This window comes from Petromyzon marinus, chromosome 22, assembly GCF_048934315.1.
Source record: "Petromyzon marinus isolate PM22_M1 ecotype Great Lakes invasive population chromosome 22, UKy_Petmar_22M1.pri1.0, whole genome shotgun sequence".
NCBI classification, from domain to species: Eukaryota; Metazoa; Chordata; class Hyperoartia; order Petromyzontiformes; family Petromyzontidae; genus Petromyzon; species Petromyzon marinus.
This window is the reverse complement of record NC_133688.1, coordinates 8,425,173-8,449,922: the sequence shown is the minus strand read 5'-3', so window position 1 is coordinate 8,449,922 and position 24,750 is coordinate 8,425,173. Positions and strand designations below refer to the sequence as shown.

The 24,750-nt window shown below is 51.9% G+C and overlaps 1 protein-coding gene across 1 annotated transcript in view; it reads right to left on the bottom strand.

Moving 5' to 3' along the window:
- LOC116944795 (ras GTPase-activating protein nGAP-like) overlaps window positions 1-24,014 on the bottom strand; it is a 641,297-nt gene extending 617,283 nt beyond the window's left edge. Inside the window, exon 1 of the mRNA XM_032958521.2 lies at window positions 23,351-24,014. Coding sequence (XP_032814412.2) covers window positions 23,351-23,399 — 49 coding nt within the window. The 5' untranslated portion in view covers window positions 23,400-24,014. The remainder of the gene's footprint in view (window positions 1-23,350) is intronic.
- Between the last annotated feature and the right edge of the window lie 736 nt (window positions 24,015-24,750).

The window sequence follows — 24,750 nt, the reverse complement described above, 5'->3', positions numbered from 1 at the left end:
GAGTCGCAAAACGGTGAGTTCACCCCGCATTAGCATTGCTCATGAGTCACTAAACGGCGAGTTCACCCCTCATTAGTATTGCTCGCGAGTCGCTAAACAGCGAGTTCACCCCGCATTAGTATTGCTCGTCAGTCACTAAACGGCGAGTTCACCCCGCATTAGTACTGCTCGTGAGTCACTAAACGGCGAGTTCACCCCACATTAGTATTGCTCGTGAGTCACTAAACGGCGAGTTCACCCCGCATTAGTATTGCTCGTGAGTCGCTAAACGGCGAGTTCACCCCACATTAGTATTGCTCGCGAGTCGCTAAACGGCGAGTTCACCCAACATTAGCATTGCTCGCGAGTCACTAAACGGTGAGTTCACCCCACATTAGTATTGCTCGCGAGTCGCTAAACGGCGAGTTCACCCCGCATTAGTATTGCTCGCGAGTCGCTAAACGGTGAGTTCACCCCGCATTAGTATTGCTCGTGAGTCGCTAAACGGCGAGTTCACCCCACATTAGTATTGCTCGCGAGTCACTAAACGGCGAGTTCACCCCGCATTAGTATTGCTCGTGAGTCTCTAAACGGCGAGTTCACCCCACATTAGTATTGTTCGCGATTCGCTAAACGGCGAGTTCACCCCGCATTAGTATTGCTCGCAAGTCTCTAAACGGCAAATTCACCCCGCATTAATATTGCTCGTGAGTCGCTAAACGGCGAGTTCACCCCGCATTAGTATTGCTCGTGAGTCTCTAAACGGCGAGTTCTCCCCGCATTAGTATTGCTCGCGATTCGCTAAACGGCGAGTTCTCCCCGCATTAGTATTGCTCGTGAGTCACGAAACGGCGAGTTCTCCCCGCATTAGTATTGCTCGCGAGCCGCTAAACGCCGAGTTCACCCCGCATTAGTATTGCTCGTGAGCCGCTAAACGGCGAGTTCACCCCGCATTAGTATTGCTCGTGAGTCTCTAAACGGCGAGTTCACCCCGCATTAGTATTGTTCGCGATTCGCTAAACGGCGAGTTCACCCCGCATTAGTATTGCTCGCGATTCGCTAAACGGCGAGTTCACCCCGCATTAGTATTGCTCGCGATTCGCTAAACGGCGAGTTCACTCCGCATCAGTATTGCTCGCGATTCGCTAAACGGCGAGTTCTCCCCGCATTAGTATTGCTCGTGAGTCGCTAAACGGCGAGTTCACCCCGCATTAGTATTGCTCGCGAGCCGCTAAACGGCGAGTTCACCCCGCATTAGTATTGCTCGCGATTCGCTAATCGGCGAGTTCACCCCGCATTAGTATTGCTCGCGATTCGCTAAACGACGAGTTCACCCCGCATTAGTATTGCTCGTGAGTCTCTAAACGGCGAGTTCACTCCGCATCAGTATTGCTCGCGAGCCGCTAAACGGCGAGTTCACCCCGCATTAGTATTGCTCGCGAGTCACTAAACGGCGAGTTCACCCCGCATTAGTATTGTTCGCGATTCGCTAAACGGCGAGTTCACCCCGCATTAGTATTGTTCGCGATTCGCTAAACGGCGAGTTCACCCCGCATTAGTATTGCTCACGATTCGCTAAACGGCGAGTTCACTCCGCATCAGTATTGCTCGCGATTCGCTAAACGGCGAGTTCACCCCACATTAGTACTGCTCGTGAGTCGCTAAACGGCGAGTTCACCCCGCATTAGTATTGCTCGCGATTCGCTAAACAGTGAGTTCACCCCGCATTAGTATTGCTCGTGAGTCGCTAAACGGCGAGTTCACTCGGCATTAGTATTGCTCGCGATTCGCTAAATGGCGAGTTCACCCCGCATTAGTATTGCTCGTGAGTCGCTAAACGGCGAGTTCACCCGGCATTAGTATTGCTCGCGATTCGCTAAACGGCGAGTTCTCCCCGCATTAGTATTGCTTGTGAGTCACTAAACGGCGAGTTCACCCCGCATTAGTATTGCTCGCGAGTCACTAAACGGCGAGTTCACCCCGCATTAGTATTGCTCACGAGCCGCTAAACGGCGAGTTCACCCCGCATTAGTATTGCTTGCGAGTCGCTAAACGGCGAGTTCACCCCGCATTAGTATTGCTCGTGAGTCTCTAAACAGCGAGTTCACCCCGCATTAGTATTGTTCGCGATTCGCTAAACGGCGAGTTCACCCCGCATTAGTATTGCTCGCAAGTCTCTAAATGGCGAGTTCACCCCGCATTAGTATTGCTCGTGAGTCGCTAAACGGCGAGTTCACCCCGCATTAGTATTGCTCGCGATTCGCTAAACGGCGAGTTCTCCCCGCATTAGTATTGCTCGTGAGTCGCTAAACGGCGAGTTCACCCCGCATTAGTATTGCTCGCGATTCGCTAAACGGCGAGTTCTCCCTGTATTAGTACTGCTCGTGAGTCACTAAACGGCGAGTTCACCCCGCATTAGTATTGCTCGCGAGTCACTAAACGGCGAGTTCACCCCGCATTAGTATTGCTCACGAGCCGCTAAACGGCGAGTTCACCCCGCATTAGTATTGCTTGCGAGTCGCTAAACGGCGAGTTCACCCCGCATTAGTATTGCTCGTGAGTCTCTAAACGGCGAGTTCACCCCGCATTAGTATTGTTCGCGATTCGCTAAACGGCGAGTTCACCCCGCATTAGTATTGCTCGCAAGTCTCTAAATGGCGAGTTCACCCCGCATTAGTATTGCTCGTGAGTCGCTAAACGGCGAGTTCACCCCGCATTAGTATTGCTCGCGATTCGCTAAACGGCGAGTTCTCCCCGCATTAGTATTGCTCGTGAGTCGCTAAACGGCGAGTTCACCCCGCATTAGTATTGCTCGCGATTCGCTAAACGGCGAGTTCTCCCTGTATTAGTACTGCTCGTGAGTCACTAAACGGCGAGTTCACCCCACATTAGTATTGTTCGCGATTCGCTAAACGGCGAGTTCACCCCGCATTAGTATTGCTCGTGAGTCGCTAAACGGCGAGTTCACCCCGCATTAGTATTGCTCGCGATTCGCTAAACGGCGAGGTCTCCCCGCATTAGTATTGCTCGTGAGTCGCTAAACGGCGAGTTCACCCCGCATTAGTATTGCTCGCGATTCGCTAAACGGCGAGTTCTCCCTGTATTAGTATTGCTCGTGAGTCACTAAACGGCGAGTTCACCCCACATTAGTATTGCTCGCGATTCGCTAAACGGCGAGTTCACCCCGCATTAGTATTGCTCGTGAGTCACTAAAGGGCGAGTTCACCCCACATTAGTATTGCTCGTGTGCCGCTAAACGGCGAGTTCACCCCGCATTAGTATTGCCCGTGAGTCTCTAAATGGCGAGTTCACCCCGCATTGGTATTGCTCGCGATTCGCTAAACGGCGAGTTCACCCCGCATTAGTATTGCTCGCGAGTCTCTAAACGGCGAGTTCACCCCGCATTAGTATTGCTCGTGAGTCGCTAAACGGCGAGTTCACCCCGCATTAGTATTGCTCGTGAGTCGCTAAACGGCGAGTTCACCCCGCATTGGTATTGCTCGCGATTCGCTAAACGGCGAGTTCACCCCGCATTAGTATTGCTCGCGAGTCTCTAAACGGCGAGTTCACCCCGCATTAGTATTGCTCGTGAGTCGCTAAACGGCGAGTTCACCCCGCATTAGTATTGCTCGCGAGTCACTAAACGGCAAGTTCACCCCACATTAGTATTGCTCGCGAGTCACTAAACGGCGAGTTCACCCCACATTAGTATTGCTCGCGAGTCACTAAACGGCGAGTTCACCCCGCATTAGTATTGCTCACGAGCCGCTAAACGGCGAGTTCACCCGGCATTAGTATTGCTCGTGAGTCTCTAAACGTCGAGTTCACCCCACATTAGTATTGCTCGCGAGTCACTAAACGGCGAGTTCACCCCGCATTAGTATTGTTCGCGATTCGCTAAACGGCGAGTTCACCCCGCATTAGTATTGCTCGCAAGTCTCTAAATGGCGAGTTCACCCCGCATTAGTATTGCTCGTGAGTCGCTAAACGGCGAGTTCACCCCGCATTAGTATTGCTCGTGATTCGCTAAACGGCGAGTTCTCCCCGCATTAGTATTGCTCGTGAGTCGCTAAACGGCGAGTTCACCCCGCATTAGTATTGCTCGCGATTCGCTAAACGGCGAGTTCTCCCCGTATTAGTATTGCTCGCGATTCGCTAAACGGCGAGTTCACCCCGCATTAGTATTGCTCGCGAGCCGCTAAACGGCGAGTTCACCCCGCATTAGTATTGCTCGTGAGTCTCTAAACGGCGAGTTCACCCCGCATTAGTATTGCTCGCGAGTCGCTAAACGGCGAGTTCACCCCGCATTAGTATTGCTCGCGAGTCGCTAAACGACGAGTTCTCCCCGCATTAGTATTGCTCGTGAGTCACTAAACGGCGAGTTCACCCCGCATTAGTATTGCTCGTGAGTCGCTAAACGGCGAGTTCACCCCGCATTAGTATTGCTCGTGAGTCACTAAACGGCGAGTTCACCCCGCATTAGTATTGCTCGCGAGTCGCTAAACGACGAGTTCTCCCCGCATTAGTATTGCTCGTGAGTCACTAAACGGCAAGTTCACCCCGCATTAGTATTGCTCATGAGGCGCTAAACGGCGAGTTCACCCCGCATTAGTATTGCTCGTGAGTCGCTAAACGGCGAGTTCACCCCGCATTAGTATTGCTCGTGAGTCGCTAAACGGCGAGTTCACCCCGCATTGGTATTGCTCGCGATTCGCTAAACGGCGAGTTCACCCCGCATTAGTATTGCTCGTGAGTCTCTAAACGGCGAGTTCACCCCGCATTAGTATTGCTCGTGAGTCGCTAAACGGCGAGTTCACCCCGCATTAGTATTGCTCGCGAGTCACTAAACGGCAAGTTCACCCCACATTAGTATTGCTCGCGAGTCACTAAACGGCGAGTTCACCCCACATTAGTATTGCTCGCGAGTCACTAAACGGCGAGTTCACCCCGCATTAGTATTGCTCACGAGCCGCTAAACGGCGAGTTCACCCGGCATTAGTATTGCTCGTGAGTCTCTAAACGGCGAGTTCACCCCACATTAGTATTGCTCGCGAGTCACTAAACGGCGAGTTCACCCCGCATTAGTATTGCTCGTGAGTCTCTAAACGGCGAGTTCACCCGGCATTAGTATTGCTCGTGAGTCTCTAAACGGCGAGTTCACCCCACATTAGTATTGCTCGTGAGTCTCTAAACGGCGAGTTCACCCCGCATTAGTATTGTTCGCGATTCGCTAAACGGCGAGTTCACCCCGCATTAGTATTGCTCGCAAGTCTCTAAATGGCGAGTTCACCCCGCATTAGTATTGCTCATGAGTCGCTAAACGGCGAGTTCACCCCGCATTAGTATTGCTCGTGATTCGCTAAACGGCGAGTTCTCCCCGCATTAGTATTGCTCGTGAGTCGCTAAACGGCGAGTTCACCCCGCATTAGTATTGCTCGTGAGTCTCTAAACGGCGAGTTCACCCGGCATTAGTATTGCTCGTGAGTCTCTAAACGGCGAGTTCACCCCACATTAGTATTGCTCGTGAGTCTCTAAACGGCGAGTTCACCCCGCATTAGTATTGTTCGCGATTCGCTAAACGGCGAGTTCACCCCGCATTAGTATTGCTCGCAAGTCTCTAAATGGCGAGTTCACCCCGCATTAGTATTGCTCGTGAGTCGCTAAACGGCGAGTTCACCCCGCATTAGTATTGCTCGTGATTCGCTAAACGGCGAGTTCTCCCCGCATTAGTATTGCTCGTGAGTCGCTAAACGGCGAGTTCACCCCGCATTAGTATTGCTCGCGATTCGCTAAACGGCGAGTTCTCCCCGTATTAGTATTGCTCGCGATTCGCTAAACGGCGAGTTCACCCCGCATTAGTATTGCTCGCGAGCCGCTAAACGGCGAGTTCACCCCGCATTAGTATTGCTCGTGAGTCTCTAAACGGCGAGTTCACCCCGCATTAGTATTGCTCGCGAGTCGCTAAACGGCGAGTTCACCCCGCATTAGTATTGCTCGCGAGTCGCTAAACGACGAGTTCTCCCCGCATTAGTATTGCTCGTGAGTCACTAAACGGCGAGTTCACCCCGCATTAGTATTGCTCGTGAGTCGCTAAACGGCGAGTTCACCCCGCATTAGTATTGCTCGTGAGTCACTAAACGGCGAGTTCTCCCCGCATTAGTATTGCTCATGAGGCGCTAAACGGCGAGTTCACCCCGCATTAGTATTGCTCGTGAGTCGCTAAACGGCGAGTTCTCCCCGCATTAGTATTGCTCATGAGGCGCTAAACGGCGAGTTCACCCCGCATTAGTATTGCTCGTGAGTCGCTAAACGGCGAGTTCACCCCGCATTAGTATTGCTCGTGAGTCGCTAAACGGCGAGTTCACCCCGCATTGGTATTGCTCGCGATTCGCTAAACGGCGAGTTCACCCCGCATTAGTATTGCTCGTGAGTCTCTAAACGGCGAGTTCACCCCGCATTAGTATTGCTCGTGAGTCGCTAAACGGCGAGTTCACCCCGCATTAGTATTGCTCGCGAGTCACTAAACGGCAAGTTCACCCCACATTAGTATTGCTCGCGAGTCACTAAACGGCGAGTTCACCCCACATTAGTATTGCTCGCGAGTCACTAAACGGCGAGTTCACCCCGCATTAGTATTGCTCACGAGCCGCTAAACGGCGAGTTCACCCGGCATTAGTATTGCTCGTGAGTCTCTAAACGGCGAGTTCACCCCACATTAGTATTGCTCGCGAGTCACTAAACGGCGAGTTCACCCCGCATTAGTATTGCTCGTGAGTCTCTAAACGGCGAGTTCACCCGGCATTAGTATTGCTCGTGAGTCTCTAAACGGCGAGTTCACCCCACATTAGTATTGCTCGTGAGTCTCTAAACGGCGAGTTCACCCCGCATTAGTATTGTTCGCGATTCGCTAAACGGCGAGTTCACCCCGCATTAGTATTGCTCGCAAGTCTCTAAATGGCGAGTTCACCCCGCATTAGTATTGCTCATGAGTCGCTAAACGGCGAGTTCACCCCGCATTAGTATTGCTCGTGATTCGCTAAACGGCGAGTTCTCCCCGCATTAGTATTGCTCGTGAGTCGCTAAACGGCGAGTTCACCCCGCATTAGTATTGCTCGCGATTCGCTAAACGGCGAGTTCTCCCCGTATTAGTATTGCTCGAGAGCCGCTAAACGGCGAGTTCACCCCGCATTAGTATTGCTCGTGAGTCTCTAAACGGCGAGTTCACCCCGCATTAGTATTGCTCGCGAGTCGCTAAACGGCGAGTTCACCCCGCATTAGTATTGCTCGCGAGTCGCTAAACGACGAGTTCTCCCCGCATTAGTATTGCTCGTGAGTCACTAAACGGCGAGTTCACCCCGCATTAGTATTGCTCGTGAGTCGCTAAACGGCGAGTTCACCCCGCATTAGTATTGCTCGTGAGTCACTAAACGGCGAGTTCACCCCGCATTAGTATTGCTCGCGAGTCGCTAAACGACGAGTTCTCCCCGCATTAGTATTGCTCGTGAGTCAATAAACGGCGAGTTCACCCCGCATTAGTATTGCTCGTGAGGCGCTAAACGGCGAGTTCACCCCGCATTAGTATAGCTCACGAGCCGCTAAACGGCGAGTTCACCCCGCATTAGTATTGCTCGCGAGTCGCTAAACGGCGAGTTCACCCCACATTAGTATTGCTCGCGAGTCGCTAAACGGCGAGTTCACCCCGCATTAGTATTGCTCGCGAGTCGCTAAACGGCGAGTTCACCCCACATTAGTATTGCTCGCGAGTCGCTAAACGGCGAGTTCACCCCACATTAGTATTGCTCGCGAGTCACTAAACAGCGAGTTCACCCCGCATTAGTATTGCTCGTGAGTCTCTAAACGGCGAGTTCACCCTGCATTAGTATTGTTCGCGATTCGCTAAACGGCGAGTTCACCCCGCATTAGTATTGCTCGCAAGTCTCTAAACGGCGAGTTCACCCCGCATTAGTATTGCTCGTGAGTCTCTAAACAGCGAGTTCACCCCGCATTAGTATTGCTCGCGATTCGCTAAACGGCGAGTTCACCCCGCATTAGTATTGCTCGCGATTCGCTAAACGGCGAGTTCACCCCACATTAGTATTGCTCGCGATTCGCTAAACGGCGAGTTCACCCCGCATTAGTATTGCTCGTGAGTCGCTAAACGGCGAGTTCACCCCACATTAGTACTGCTCGTGAGTCGCTAAACGGCGAGTTCACCCCGCATTAGTATTGCTCGCGAGTCGCTAAACGGCGAGTTCACCCCACATTAGTATTGCTCGCGAGTCGCTAAACGGCGAGTTCACCCCACATTAGTATTGCTCGCGAGTCACTAAACAGCGAGTTCACCCCGCATTAGTATTGCTCGTGAGTCTCTAAACGGCGAGTTCACCCTGCATTAGTATTGTTCGCGATTCGCTAAACGGCGAGTTCACCCCGCATTAGTATTGCTCGCAAGTCTCTAAACGGCGAGTTCACCCCGCATTAGTATTGCTCGTGAGTCTCTAAACAGCGAGTTCACCCCGCATTAGTATTGCTCGCGATTCGCTAAACGGCGAGTTCACCCCGCATTAGTATTGCTCGCGATTCGCTAAACGGCGAGTTCACCCCACATTAGTATTGCTCGCGATTCGCTAAACGGCGAGTTCACCCCGCATTAGTATTGCTCGCGATTCGCTAAACGGCGAGTTCACCCCACATTAGTACTGCTCGTGAGTCGCTAAACGGCGAGTTCACCCGGCATTAGTATTGCTCGCGATTCGCTAAACGGCGAGTTCTCCCCGCATTAGTATTGCTCGTGAGTCACTAAACGGCGAGTTCACCCCGCATTAGTATTGCTCGTGAGTCGCTAAACGGCGAGTTCACCCCGCATTAGTATTGCTCGTGAATCACTAAACGGCGAGTTCACCCCACATTAGTATTGCTCACGAGCCGCTAAACGGCGAGTTCACCCCGCATTAGTATTGCTCGTGAGCCGCTAAACGGCGAGTTCACCCCGCATTAGTATTGCTCGTGAGTCTCTAAACGGCGAGTTCACCCCGCATTAGTATTGTTCGCGATTCGCTAAACGGCGAGTTCACCCCGCATTAGTATTGCTCGCGATTCGCTAAACGGCGAGTTCACCCCGCATTAGTATTGCTCGCGATTCGCTAAACGGCGAGTTCTCCCCGCATTAGTATTGCTCGTGAGTCGCTAAACGGCGAGTTCACCCCACATTAGTATTGCTCGCGATTCGCTAAACGGCGAGTTCACCCCGCATTAGTATTGCTCGTGAGTCACTAAACTGCGAGTTCACCCCGCATTAGTATTGCTCGTGAGTCTCTAAACGGCGAGTTCACCCCGCATTAGTATTGCTCGTGAGTCACTAAACGGCGAGTTCTCCCCGCATTAGTATTGCTCGCGAGTCGCTAAACGGCGAGTTCACCCCGCATTAGTATTGCTCGTGAGTCTCTAAACGGCGAGTTCACCCCGCATTAGTATTGTTCGCGATTCGCTAAACGGCGAGTTCACCCCGCATTAGTATTGCTCGCAAGTCTCTAAACGGCAAATTCACCCCGCATTAATATTGCTCGTGAGTCGCTAAACGGCGAGTTCACCCCGCATTAGTATTGCTCGCGATTCGCTAAACGGCGAGTTCTCCCCGCATTAGTATTGCTCGTGAGTCGCTAAACGGCGAGTTCACCCCGCATTAGTATTGCTCGTGAGTCACTAAACGGCGAGTTCACCCCGCATTAGTATTGCTCGTGAGTCGCTAAACGGCGAGTTCACCCCGCATTAATATTGCTCGTGAGTCTCTAAACGGCGAGTTCACCCCACATTAGTATTGCTCGTGAGTCGCTAAACGGCGAGTTCACCCCGCATTAGTATTGCTCGTGAGTCTCTAAACGGCGAGTTCACCCCACATTAGTATTGCTCGTGAGTCTCTAAACAGCGAGTTCTCCCCGCATTAGTATTGCTCGCGAGCCGCTAAACGGCGAGTTCTCCCCGCATTAGTATTGCTCGTGAGTCTCTAAACGGCGAGTTCTCCCCGCATTAGTATTGCTCGCGAGCCGCTAAACGGCGAGTTCTCCCCGCATTAGTATTGCTCATGAGGCGCTAAACGGCGAGTTCACCCCGCATTAGTATTGCTCGTGAGTCGCTAAACGGCGAGTTCACCCCGCATTGGTATTGCTCGTGATTCGCTAAACGGCGAGTTCACCCCGCATTGGTATTGCTCGCGAGTCTCTAAACGGCGAGTTCACCCCGCATTAGTATTGCTCGTGAGTCGCTAAACGTGCGCTCAATCCCACTCTGCGATTACTTTCTCGCGCTCGCCGAGAACGGAAATGATAATGGGGCCGTTGAGCTCCGGAGAGCGGCCTCTGCGCCTGCAGCGCCGTCACGGTTTACATCAGCGTCCTTAATGACGGCTTTACTATTTTTTTTAAATGATAATATATCCACGGGGTTTGCACTCATCATTATCGCTGTCGTTCGTGACGACGGTGTGATTGACGCTGTAAATCGCATCGTCGCGATAATAAAGCGTCGTCATAAATCGGCATCTATGAACATTTGGAACAAATGGAAACCACATAGATGTGAGGGCCATGTATAAACATAAATTATTCATCCTATCATCCCACTTTGTTCTACAACATTATAATACTTACTCTACACTATCCCGAGGAAAGCCACAAAGCCCCTCATTCTTAATAATTTTAATCGAAATATTTATTTACAAAAGACACAAAGGAAACACGTGCATGAAATTATTCTTACATTAATGTGTCAGCCGTTCAGTGATGCGCTTTATGAAACCCATTTAACTATTACCTGCATTGCATCCGATATCTGTGGCTGCCAGCAATAATATAAATTCCAATAATAGCCAATGGTCAACATAGAAATGCAGAAGTCGCGAGATGAAACCAATATCTGTCCTGCGGCCCACCAAACATGGGTGTTGCCTCGGGAGAAAGCGTTTGGAACAGTCTCGGTACGCGTGGTGCGGTGCCGTGAGAGGTGCCGGTGTGCCGTGCCATTGCACGGCACTACCTCTTCCACCACTGCCCACACGACAGTCGTCCCATTTACAGCGTGCCCAGAAATTGAGAGCTGCTCAAATGAGCTGTCACAGTCGTAAATATGGTAGCGAGATATTATCTCCCTCGCCTTGTATGCAGGAGGTCGTGGGTTCGATCCCGACCCTGACGCCTGCTGTATATTTGGAGTTTGCACGTCTCTCTCCCCGTGGTTGCGTAGATTTTTCTCCAGGTTTCTCCAGTTTTTCCGTTCACATTTAGAAACATGTGTTTAGACTATTTGGCTACGTGATGAGCCGCTTTGAGCAATTATTTGTGGCCAGGTCACTTAGGAAAAACAGCTGTATAGCTCGGTAGGTCTTACTTGGTAAAAAATTAAAATTTACTTTTAGTTTATTTGTTTGTAATTTCCTTACCTTTCCTATATCTTGCACTCCTATCAGTTATTTTATTGTTGCATTATTTGTTATTTTAACTTTCTGACCCGCCCCTCCTGGACATCTGTGGAAAAGAGCTTCAAGGCTCATCGGATTCCTCCTCCAGTATAAATAAATGAAGATTTTCATTCTGAAATATGCAGACGATGGGGGGGGGGGGGGGGAGTGATTGAGAATTAAGTAACCTTACAGCCAGTCCTGGAACACCCCCACTCACCCAGACGACAATGAATGCCCACCCCACGTGCACAGACGCCCCACTGGGAGAGTCATCAGCCCAGAGGGCACAACCCACAGGGTCACCCCCCAACGAGTTTTCTGCTCGCCTGGAAACCGTCGCATGTGCAATGGGTCCAAAACAATAAATGTATACATAGATGTGGTCGGTGGAACCGATGTTAATATTCGTGGCGCGCGTGCTAATTACACTGCGACCATCATTTTTGCAGGGTCCCCCCCCCCCCCCCCCCCCCCCGAGGCATAATGTGTTGAGCGATTTACCGCGAGGCGCGTTCGAGCTCTCTGCTCTGCCGCCTAACCTCACGCCGTCGCGTGCTCAAAGAGTCGGCGCAGTTTTTCCCCAAATGGGCGATGGGTATAGCATGCGCAGCCTCTCTGCAAACTCTCAGTCACGCCGTTTCACGCGACGCCAAGGCCCAGGCTCTCTTGCCACTCTTCCCCTTACAGCCACTTGATGATATTCGTGGAATTTAAATGTTTAACTTCGTTTCGCCCTTTCCTCCCCCTTGCATGCACGATGGTGAACTTCTTTCGCACCGTACACAGCCAACCGTGCTAATCGGAGGTGTGGGGGGAAGGACAACAAACGAAACACAACAGTTTAAAAAAATGAGTTTTCAATCTAGATTTGACCTCAACTCCATATCCCCGTTATCCTTCTCTTCACATTCAGCCAACGGGATGATTTGGCATCGCTCCATGGTAATTAAAAAATTAATCACTTGTAAAAGCATTTGCTAAATAAACAATACATAAAACATTTGTACCACTTTGGGGGAACCACAGCGGGGTTGGTTATGTAAACAGACTGGGCCACCTCCATGGAAATGTGGAATTTGCACCGGGGTTTGAGATGAGCGCCAACCACTTGCTTGTGTCCTGAGACACACTTTGGCTTTCGAAGCTCCTCAAAAATGCCTCGATTAAATAATATACATTAAAACAAATAATATACATTAAAACAAAATAATATACATTAAAACAAAACGTTTTTTTAAACACGCTTTTATGAAATGTACTAGTAATGTAAGAACTCCACGACTCCAGGAAGTGGCCCCGAAGCTCGCCACAACGTAACGGGGCCGTGGGCAATTACAGCCAACGTCAGTTTAGCGTGGACAATTAGACCCAAGCCGAAACATAACGTATAAAAAATATTTTAAAATATATTTTTTATGATAGAATATAGTATTGTCATCAGTATGACATAAGTATACCAAGTCTGCAGTCGATACCACATTGGGAAGTGGGTTAACATTTAGTTACAAGATTTGAGGATACAACAACGATGACAACAACAGAGTGAGTTAAATAAAAGCGTGTAATAATAATAAAAGTCTTAGAATCTTCAGGCTTATTTATTTAGTTAGGCGGGTTTACCGAGTGGATGCCGATTGCATCTTCAGCAACAAGGGACGAAAAATGTTTCTTTACCTCTTAGAAATCTACCAATACAGAGTGCTCCCTCGGTTTGCGGTGCCGTCGTTTAAATATATTTAGATTCACGATCCGCCTTCATGAGGATCCCATTGTGTCCAGTAATGATGCATTGTCGAGTCACGTGTTTTACAATGTCACGTGGCCGCCTACTTGGGCCAATCAGACCGCTCCAAAGTGAACTCGGCAGACCTCAGCCAGACAGCTACCCACCCATTTATTGGCGTTTAAAGAACCTCAGGTAATATTTGTAATTGTATGCTCTATTTATTAATTAGTTATCCATGTTTATATTAATAGTAATGCTTTTCTATGTTCTTAGAACGTTTATTTATTAAAATTACATGTTCACATATTATAAACTGTGTTTTTAGGCTGAATAAGGTCAAATTTCGGTCATCTCGGTACAAATTAAGCCGTTTAACGTGTATTTCCCATATTCGGTTAAATGGTCATTTCAATTAACGATTGTTTTCGTGGAACAAATGAATATCGTTGACCGAGGGAGCGCTGTATTTGAGTGGAACAACGTGCTGAGCGCGCGCGAGACGTGTCCTCGGGTGGGTCGGGTGGAACAGCCGAGGAGTGTGCGTGCCGCTGGTGCATCTGCCCGCTCCCCCACCGTGTACAGGAGCCGCGGCACGGAACTTGCTGTCCTTATTCTGCACCGCGCAGACAAGACCGGTGGCTTACTTTCTGCCAGTCTGACGATTTATCTGAAAATTTGACCCTCATACCGCTTTGACAAGCAGAATTGAGAGAAAACGGTCCTCATCAAAAGTACAAAAAAAAATTAACTACCCCCTACCTAGAACTATTTATATTTACAAGTGTACACCGATTATATACGTTAATGGGATTTACAATTAACCATTATTACGTTCGTCAGAGATTAACACGGTTTTTTGGCGTGCGTCTCGTTCGTTTCCGTGGTTTTTTAAATTAAAAATTATTTGTTTGGGTGGAATTTTTTTTAAATACCTGTTGCAAATTCACGTCCATGTCGTGTGTCTGTGCGTGCATTTTATACGGTGCCGCAGGCCGTTTGCCTGCTGGCTGCCACCACCACCGCCGGTTCACTGCTCCACACACGTGGAGTGGGCAGCAGAGGACGAGGAGGGTGCAGCAGAGGACGAGGAGGGTGCAGGAGAGGACGAGGAGGGTGCAGCAGAGGACGAGGAGGGTGCAGCAGAGGACGAGGAGGGTGCAGGAGAGGACGAGGAGGGTGCAGGAGAGGACGAGGAGGGTGAAGCAGTGGACGAGGAGTGTGCAGGAGAGGACGAGGAGGGCGCAGGAGAGGACGAGGAGGGTGCAGGAGAGGACGAGGAGGGTGCAGCAGAGGACGAGGAGGGTGCAGCAGAGGACGAGGAGGGTGCAGGAGAGGACGAGGAGGGTGAAGCAGAGGACGAGGACTGTGCAGGAGAGGACGAGGAGGGCGCAGGAGAGGATGAGGAGGGCGCAGCAGAGGACGAGGAGGGTGCAGCAGAGGACGAGGAGGGTGCAGCAGAGGACGAGGAGGGTGCAGCAGAGGACGAGGAGGGTGCAGCAGAGGACGAGGAGGGTGCAGCAGAGGACGAGGAGGGTGAAGCAGAGGACAAGGAGTGTGCAGGAGAGGACGAGGAGTGTGCAGGAGAGGACGAGGAGGGTGCAGGAGAGGACGAGGAGGGTGCAGCAGAGGACGAGGAGGGTGCAGGAGCGCCACCCACCCCCCCTACTCCACCAGCCCACCCCCAGTCACCCCTCCACACCTTCACACCGACCTCACACGACGTGCACCGCAGTAAATTACAACGTACAACATTTGTTTTGTATTACCCGCCTAGTTAATGTTCTCCATATTCAAGCGTGATAATATCTCAGATGTGCTGAAAAGGTGTTATTTTAGTAGGTTTCCGTTCAGAGAATCTTTTCTTGGGAACGCATCTTAGGTTATGTAATGGGACCTTTTGGAAAATACGTTTCGATATAATGTCTTATGTTTCACTTTGCATTCAGGTTCTCAAGGACACACATATCGGGGTACACCCCGGAAAACGTTACACGCCCGGTCCACAACTCCGCCGTATTTTCTAGATTATGAAACGCTCTTCATGTTGCATCATGAGACCTCCCCTTTGCCGGTATTAAATTCTGATAATAGGGTTTTACCTTTTCTGGCAATAAAACAGTTGTGTTAAGATTGCTTTTGTTTGCATGTTCACCACAAGTACATGTGGTTAATGCAGACACGAATCCTTGCAAAGGTTTCAGTTTGGTGTTTTAACATCTTAACACAACTCTTTTAACATCTTAACACAACTGTTTTATTACCAGAAAGTGGAAAACCCGATTGTCGCACTTCATGTTGATTTATTTTAAAGCAGAACTCGGCGGCGCATCGTATCATCGCGTGGGCGAGCGCACAACCAGATTTGTGTAACTTGATTGACTGTAAACTTAAACATGATCTCACGCGGCGTGCTGCCGTTGGGCTCATCAGTTGGGATGCGTGGGACGGACACCGCCGCCACCGCTGCAACTCTCCACGAGTCTCCCCCCCCCCCCCCCACTGACACGGGACATCGGTTTCACCATCTCGCGCTCATTGTTCTCAACACGAATTGTGGCGTCCGCTCCCACCTAACTGTACACCTCTCTGACCTCATTTCCTCCCGCTTTGGCGGTCTGCCACTTCTGTCCTCCCCTTTTGTACACTGGACGAGGTTTTTTTTTATAAATCGCGGATACCCAAAGCGTTCGCTCCCAGTTTTCTTTCGCCGTCCGTAACGTTTTATCGTTTTCCTTTTAAACGTTACGCACGCACGCACGCTCTTTTCGAAATGTAAAGCGCATGCGTATTCAGACGGGCAGAAGTCCTCCACTGACACCCGCAGCGGCAGGACGCACACGAGCCTCGAAACGTCGGAGGCCATCGCACGGTTTGGGGGTTGACCTGCGCCACTCCCCCCATTCCACCGCCGTACAAACCCAGATCTGGCGCCCGAGGACGTGCGTCTGTTCTTCGGGACGTGGTCTACACGGGAAACATTTTAAGAATAACATCGTGGGCACAGGATACGCTCTGGAAAACGCCCGTGACCCTGATGAAACCATTTGGCGTGATTGATGGCGAACCGTGTGAGTTTCTACGTTGGCACGCCTGTACACAAGAGGATGTTCAAAACAGGGCAAATGATCCAGGACATTGCTATGATTGATTGTGGAAAAATTTTCGTCTGCTTCGTACAAAGTTTCTTCAAAAAATTATTTGATTAATTGGGGGGGGGGGGGGGGAATCGCAAGCACACGGTGGACGAGCGAGATAACAATCAATACTGCTGCGATGCCATGTGGCTGCACGAGAAGACAAGGGGATGGTGAAGTGGGTGGCCAGGGTGAGGGCGGCCGAAGGAGAAACTTTTGGGGGCATCAGAGAAGGGTGTGAGATGAGGAAAAGAGGGCGGGAGAACTCTCTCCGTCTTATCTGTGACTCCTGTCATTCACGAAAGCTGTAGGATCCGCAACAACTTCTATTACCGGAGGCCCTGATTTTACAATTATGCAATGTTACGTCGAAGGCGTCCAATTACCTGCAATATTTGGCCGCGGAAGGCAAGCGGAGCAAATTCCCCGTAAATAAACCAATGGATAACAGGATCCGAGACACCGGTACCCGCACGTCATCGCGGATAAGAGGAGATTCCCCATGGTCGGTCTCCCTCATGCACTATCGTTGTGAATAAACAAGCCGCATTAGTGACATTTTCCAGTTTCATCTGCAGTGCAATTACCCCCCACTGAGAGAAATTACAAACTTAACCATCGTTATTAGGCAGCAAAGACCCCTAAATTAAGACAATTTACAGGTGATGAAATGTCACAAATTCACACAAGATGTGCGAGTACAGTCACATAATAACCTTTGGGGAAATCTGTCTTCATGCCCAAGACGAACATAATCGCTGTGGTTCTACACCCCGTGATAACCGTGGCCCGATGTCAGAGGATGCGGAAAAGTGTCAGTCATCAAGCAAAGTACAAGGAACAGTCCAGGCCTCTCAATTTAAAAAGCTGGTCACGCATCAATGACAACGTGATGGCTTTGAATGATTTTGACTTAATGTGACCGTAACGTCTATCCAACACTGTATAAACAATGGGATTCAAGTTAACGTTGTTGTTAGTGTATTAGACAATTCTATTCTGTGATTGTGTATGGCTGTAATGTGTTCAGGAACTAGACAACATTATCGAGATCTGCTGGCCACAACGAGAGGGCTTCAGGAGAGAGCCCGTGCAGTTTTGCTCGTCCTCCGCTGAAGAAGCGAAGACTACAGGGATGAATTATGTATGGTCCATAGTTTGGGTTACATGGCCATAATTACATCTATACGAGTTTTTGCATATCTCTAGGAGTCTCTATGTATCTTACTGTAGCTCCGTGTATCTCTACGCATCTCTGAATCTTTATGTATCTCTATGCGTCTCTATACATCTCGATGTGTCTCCATGCGTCTCTGTGTGTTAACTTTATGTTCCACAGTTTGCGCCGCATGGCTACAATCGCAATACTTGTGGCTTGTCTTTCATTTTACATTTACAAAGGACAGGCGAGCATCAGCGTCTTGATGATGCGATGCGTCCGTTACGACAAATACAGCTATAGTGGCGTGCATATTATTCCAGCTAAAATAGCAAAGCACATCGCAGTGGTTGTGGTTAACGTTTCGGAGTTACAAGGCGTGATTTTATAGAGGGACAGCGAGTGCTGGCACAGCACATTTCTCCAATTCCACGGATCGATGCAGCCAGCCAAGGAACCCTGCCAATGTAAAGAAGCAACAACAAACGACACAAAGATTGTAAGAAGTCGTTTTGACGCCAGCGTAGAGAAGCAGCCCTCTTCACAATGCAAGGAGCACGCAAGCCGGACCGACCCACGAATAGATTCACTTTAGCGTCTTTGTAAACAATCACTTGTTGTGAAAACAACGTCCCGGAGTTGTGCCATTGACCGTAGTTACTCTCCGCATTCTAAGACGGAGCGTGCGGGTAGCGGTACACCAGCACCGTCTTAATCTGTGTTATGAAAGACGCAACTTACTTTTTCGCAACCTGTATTTTAAAGCAAAAGCTGAGGATGTGTCGTGTAAAAATAATCGGGTACGCGCGCGTGTCACCAGCTGTGTACAACGTTTATTTGACACCGGGCAGCAACTTTGGTGCGCCTCTCGACTTTCCCAAGCGTCTTATAATATGCAGAGCACGGCGAGGCAGACGCGCTGCGTGCGAGCACCACAGTAAATATGCGTAACTTCAAAGCCCGCGTGACCAGATTGTGAGGATCCGCAGCGCTGTGGCTTGGCTCCGAGCCTGCAGCACACGCAGCACATTCCCGCTGCTGCAGAGCGGAGCGCTCAGCTGTGCCACGCACTGCTGCATCATCCGACTCGCGCGGACAGCCAGCAGCACTCCCGCCCCGACATCGCTCGCTCCTTACCCCCCCCCACCCTCCCATTCATACATCACTCCCTCGCTTGCATCACTCCCTCTCCTGTATCGCTCCCTCCCTTAAATAACTCGCCTACATCACTCTCCGCTACATCGCTCCGTCCCATCATCCCTCCCGCGCCTATACAATCCCTCCATCCCACGCATCTCGCTCTCTCTCTCTCTCTATAGTGGTATTACGATCGGATCCCGTGTTAGATTACAATTACGGTCACTCTCGTTTGAATTGAAGTAACGGTGCTCTAACGCTCAGAGATTCAATACATCTCCCTTGTAAAGCAAATGAATCGCACGCGCAGAGCGCTCACGTAGCAGTGAAAGCTGCTCCCCCTACGCACAGCGCACGGTCTGTTCCGTACAGAGGAGCAGAGTTCGGTTCGCTTCGGTCGGTACCCCCATTCTCTGCATTGTGAGATGCTGCCGGACGGTGAGACGCACCCCAAACGTGTACCCGGGAGTCAACAACTTCACACAGCATCTGGTCTCACACGCTTGCACGTGGCTACCGCAATTATCTACAGTAAGACGCACCGCCAACGTTCGCTTTCAAACGCACGGTGGGAGAGATGCGGAGTGTAATCCGGTGACACGCTCCCACGTGTGGTTATATAGCCAGGGAGCTGCTGTCCTCGCAGCAGGCTGACGTACCCATAACGACCCCACACAGCAAACATAAACAGCCTTGCTCTGGACAACATACGCAACACAATAAATAAAGCAGAGACCAATGCCGCATTCGCGTAAAATAATGTCTTCAATGTCCCATCAAATGCATGGTCCTCTGGGACTACATAAAGTCAACGCTTGGCAAAAAACGGACCAAACACGACCGTCCGTGACTCTGCTGATGGGACACAGCAGCGTTCGACTGCAACTTTCTGTGGCCTCACACCTCCTGCAGGCATCAACAATCTCAACAGACAAGTGGACAAAAGATGGGCAGGGTCCAGAAATAATGTAGGGAACCTACAAGCAGAGCCCAGTGTCATCCCCTCTATCTGGCCCATTTACGCTGGAGGAATTAACATGGCTATCTTCGCCACGAAGAACTGGCAAGGATGCTGGCCTGGATTGAATTACCCAGGGTTTCTCTAAAATCTGGGGACTAAAGCTATACATTGGCTATCGGACCTCTTCACGGTAGTCCACCAGACGGTAAACTACCAGACGATGAATGTATGTTGAACTTCTTTCGCACCGCACATAGCCAACCGTGCTAATCGGAGGTGTGGGATCCTGCCAGCTATTGCCCCATCGCACTCCTCTGCACCGCAGGTAACCCTGAGTAGAACGCGCTTTTGGCGCGATCTCAACCGATCGCTGATTCCAGCTTGCCGAAGAAACACGCCGGTTTTAAACCTGGCTGTTCGTTGCTCTCACAAGACATGTTGAGGCTGCTTGCCGATGAACACAGAAAACAGGCGTGGCACGAGCGGATTTATCATCTTCCTGTGACAAGTGTGGCGACGTAGAGAAATTATCGAGGCTCATCAAATGCCAGAAAACCGTCGGTTGCATCAGAGCCTTACTCGGAAACCGCCGGTATCGCGTGCATCTAGAATCAGGGGTGGGGAACTGTTTTTCTGCCAAGGGCCATTTGGATATTTATAACATCATTCGCGGGCCATACAAAATTATCAACTTAAAAATTAGCCTGTTATATTTGGTCACATTTAATTAACTCGCCCCTAATGTGATGGCTGGAACTGCTCCTCTTTGGCGAGGCGTGTGGTGATGTTGGCTGCTATTGATGATGTTGCTGCTCGCAACTGCTTTTCCAGGTTTGCTCCTAGATTTATTGAATTTCGAGTCCCGCCTGCGGTTGCCTTGGCAGGGCCAGAGACCAAATGATTTCGCGGGCCTCATACAGCCCTAGGGCCGGACGTTCCCCACCCCTGATTCTAGATGGACAAAACAATGGCCTCCACTGCTCGTCAACGTAGTGACGAGCGACACCATCAGGATGGTATCCCGGACATGAATTTATGGAGACGAGATCGCACTTGTGGTACAGTACAAGACAACAACAACAACCAGCAGTCTCCCCACGGCCGCACTCTTACAGGCGGCCTCAAGACCCCCCGGACACCACTCTCCAACACGGCGAAGACTGGCAACAGCTTCCCATCTGAACGACAGGGATGCCCGACTGCTTGACGGTGACTTTTGTGGGGCGCGGAGGGTAAAACGTGAAGCCGGCCCAAAACACCTCGGCGTGAACCTGGATAGGAGCCGGAGCTTCAGAAGCCACCTCAAAGGGACCCTCAACAAACCCCACGGTCTGGGTTGAGTCTCACAGAGACCGAGCGGGCACAGCAGCGGCATTGGCGCTGCTGGTCTATTCAACCGCAGAGTACTGCTTCCCTGTACGGTCGCAAAGCCCTTGGGACCCACAACTCAACTCTGCAATGGGCACCACAAGCAGGGGAACTTATATTGACCCCCCCCCCTCCGTGCAAATACTCCCCCCCCCCCCACACTGGCCCCAAAAAAATCACCCATCCAAGATCCAAAGAGATGGCCAGACCTACTTTATATAACCCAGCGCATCTTGGACGACCTGGAGCGATTTATCAAACAAGGAGCTCGTAACGGACCCCGCACAAAACTCCCCCCCGCCCGGTTCGACCCCTAGCCAGTGCAGAACAGGGCACGGCAGATGCGGTCACCTCCTTCCATCGATGGAAAACGAGGAACGGACTTCGCAACAATGCAACTGCTACGGTCACCACAGCCAGACCATGAATCGCACACTACCCCTCTCCCTGCACGGCCGATTTGCAGGCAACTTCACCGACATCCAACACGCCTCCACAGAGGCTTCATAACCTCAATATACACACACGCGTATAATGTGTCATAATTTCACATTGTCATACGAAAGAATGAGCGCCCTCCCTCCCCCCCCCCCAGATTAGGCTGATCCGCGGATACGGGGCAGCCGCGACCCTTAAAGGCGCGGGGCCGCGTGGTGGGCGAGTGAGAGAGGTCTGTGTATGGGCAGCGCCAAGGCAAACGCCGCCAGTGATGGAGCTGGGCACACACGAAGTGACGCAAGCGATTACATAATCATCACCAGAGCCATCGTTACGTTAATGATGCTGAGACAATGAACCCCCTCCTTCCCGTGTGTGTCTCCCCACGTACTTGTGTTTAACAAAGTCTGCCTGCGCCGCTGCCCAGCCAGCTGATGCCATCTCCATCGCCCAAGCCTGAGTGGGGTTCAGTGCGTGGTGGCAGCACAACAACCACCACCACCACCATCACCAAATAGCTGTGAACCCACACGGTTTACCCGTATTCTTGGACAGGGAAATAGTGTTCAGGTCCATACGGCGTACAGCCGTTCGTATTTGTTTGTGTTTCTCCTTTGTGATGGGACTTTGTAGGATGAACGTTGAATTTAGAAGGGCGCGGAGTGACCAATAAGGTGTGACTTGGTCTGTAATAAGGTAGGGAGGGCACTGATAAGGGGTTGAAATGTGTGCCACCACAGCACAACACCACAGCACAGCGTGCCGCCACGCGCACGCACTCACACACACAGCTGATGTCATCTCCATCGCCTACCACGTGTGGTGCGGGCACACACCGCGATCAGTACCGACGTGAGCACAGCAACAACAGCGACAACAACAACAGCGACACGTGTAACACGCGCGCGTGCGCACACACAAACAGCGGGCACGATAAGCGTGCTGCAGCGTGACACTTGTGGTGGTTAGCGATGGCTGTTGTGGTGGTCGTGATGGCTGTTGTGGTGGTTAGCGATGGCTGTTGTGGTGGTTAGCGATGGCTGTTGTGGTGGTTAGCGATGGCTGTTGTGGTGGTTAGCGATGGCTGTTGTGGTGGTCGTGATGGTCGTGGGGAGCTGTAGTGTGGGGCGCTGTAGTGGGGGGAGCTGTAGTGTGGGGAGCTGTAGTGGGGGGAGCTGTAGTGTGGGGAGCTGTAGTGGGGGAGCTGTAGTGGGGAGAGCTGTAGTGGGGGGAGCTGTAGTGGGGGGAGTTGTAGTGGGGGGAGCGGTAGTGGGGGGAGCTGTAGTGGGGGGAGCTGTAGTGGGGGGAATCACGGTGAGCGCGTTGCACTACGAAGCAGCCGAGCAGAGTTCGGCCAACACCGGTGACGATTATTGGAATTGGTCCTGGGGCTCCCCTAGGTCGACTTAGTCTTAAATGAGTACCTGGTGGCGATGTAAATAAAAACATCGCCACTGGGGAGACAAAGGCGGCCGGGCGTGGTACTGGCCACCCCCTCGTGTGCCGTGTCGGCCTTGATAGGCGCTTGCTAACCACGATTGTGGTTGTTGTGGTGGTGGCTGTGGTGGCTGATGAAGAGACGGGACCGTGAGGGCATGGACCAATGCTCTGATCCCCGTGACACCTGCCTGGTGCTGCTGCTGCTGCATCGCGCAGAGCAGGGGCTGGTGACGCAGGGCAGGGAGGGTGAGGAGTGTGATGGTGAGTGAGGGATATGATGATGGTGATAGTGATGAGGGTGATAGTGATGAGGGAGATGGTGGTTATGTTGAGGGCGGTGATGGTGAGGGGAGGTTATAGTTTGTGTGATGATGGTGAAGGTGTTGGTGAGGTAGGTTATGGTACGGATGTCACCGTGTAATGAGGGTGTCACCCACACTTGTGTCACCCACACTTGTGTCACACACACTTGTGTCACACACACTTGTGTCACACACACTTGTGTCACACACACTTGTGTCACACACACTTGTGTCACCGCGGTGCCACTCACCGTGCACGCGGAGCCAGCCCTGGCGCGGCGAGGAAGCGGCCGCATCCATCCCGGCCGAGTCGACCGCGCTCCGCCCGGTACTCTCCGATCCCCGAGTCCCGCCGGAGATGACTCCGGGACTCGGGGGGGGGGGGGGGTCACGGCAACGGCGTTCGCCGAGAATCGGTCGCGCCCCACCCCGCGAGCTGTATCCTCAGGTCCCCGGGTCGAGGCTCCCCGCCGCTCTGGCTCCCTGGACCCCTGAGCGAAGCTCTCCCAACTCCCTGTGCCGTGAGCCCCTGCGAGAAGCCGGGGGACCCTGACTGCCGCACGACTCTGCCGCACGTGTGAGCGGGGGTCCCCGACTCTGCCGCACGACTCTGCCGCACGTGTGAGCGGTGGTCCCCGACTCTACCGCACGTGTGAGCGGTGGTCCCCGACTCAGCCGCACGACTCTGCCGCACGTGTGAGCGGTGGTCCCCGACTGCCGCACGTGTGAGCGGGGGTCCCCGACTGCCGCACGTGTGAGCGGGGGTCCCCGACTGCCGCACGACTCTGCCGCACGTGTGAGCGGGGGTCCCCGACTCTGCCGCACGACTCTGCCGCACGTGTGAGCGGTGGTCCCCGACTGCCGCACGTGAGCGCAGCAGCGCGGCTCCGATCCCTCCTCCTCCTCCTCGTGCTCCTCCTGTGGGTGGAGCAGCCCCGCCCCTCCCCCGCGCCCCCTCCGCCCCCTCGACCCCCCCCACCCACACCGCCCAGGCGTGAGCAATCGAACAGTCGAGAGCGCCGTGTGTGGGGGGAGGGGCTGAGGCAGGCGCGACCAATCGAGCTCGCCGCAAGTCGCCCCTCGTCAACTGGCGCGCGCCACTCCAGCTGGGGGGAGGGGCTATGGAGGGGGGGAGGGGCTATGGAGGGGAGGGGGGGCTCAACGAGCCAATCAGAAACTCCACAACCTCTCGCAGTCACACGACGCATCAATTCGAGATAAATGAGATAGCAGACGTTTCGGGCCATACTCCTTCGGCAGCACTAAATCAACGTGTCACTGAAAAAACCCCTCCCCCAACTCTCCAAAATGTGTAAAGCACAACGTGCATTTTTTTCGAACTCCGGATTATAAGACGCAATCACCGTCAATGAACTTGCACGCGTCTGGTGACACAGACACACACACGCGTGTCGGATTATAAGACGCAATCACCGTCAATGAAGTTGCACGCGTCTGGTGAGACAGACACACACGCGTGTCGGATTATAAGACGCAATCACCGTCAATGACGTTGCACGCGTCTGGTGACACAGACACACACACGCGTGTCGGATTATAAGACGCAATCACCGTCAATGAAGTTGTACGCGTCTGGTGACACAGACACACACACACGCGTGTCGGATTATAAGACGCAATCACCGTCAAT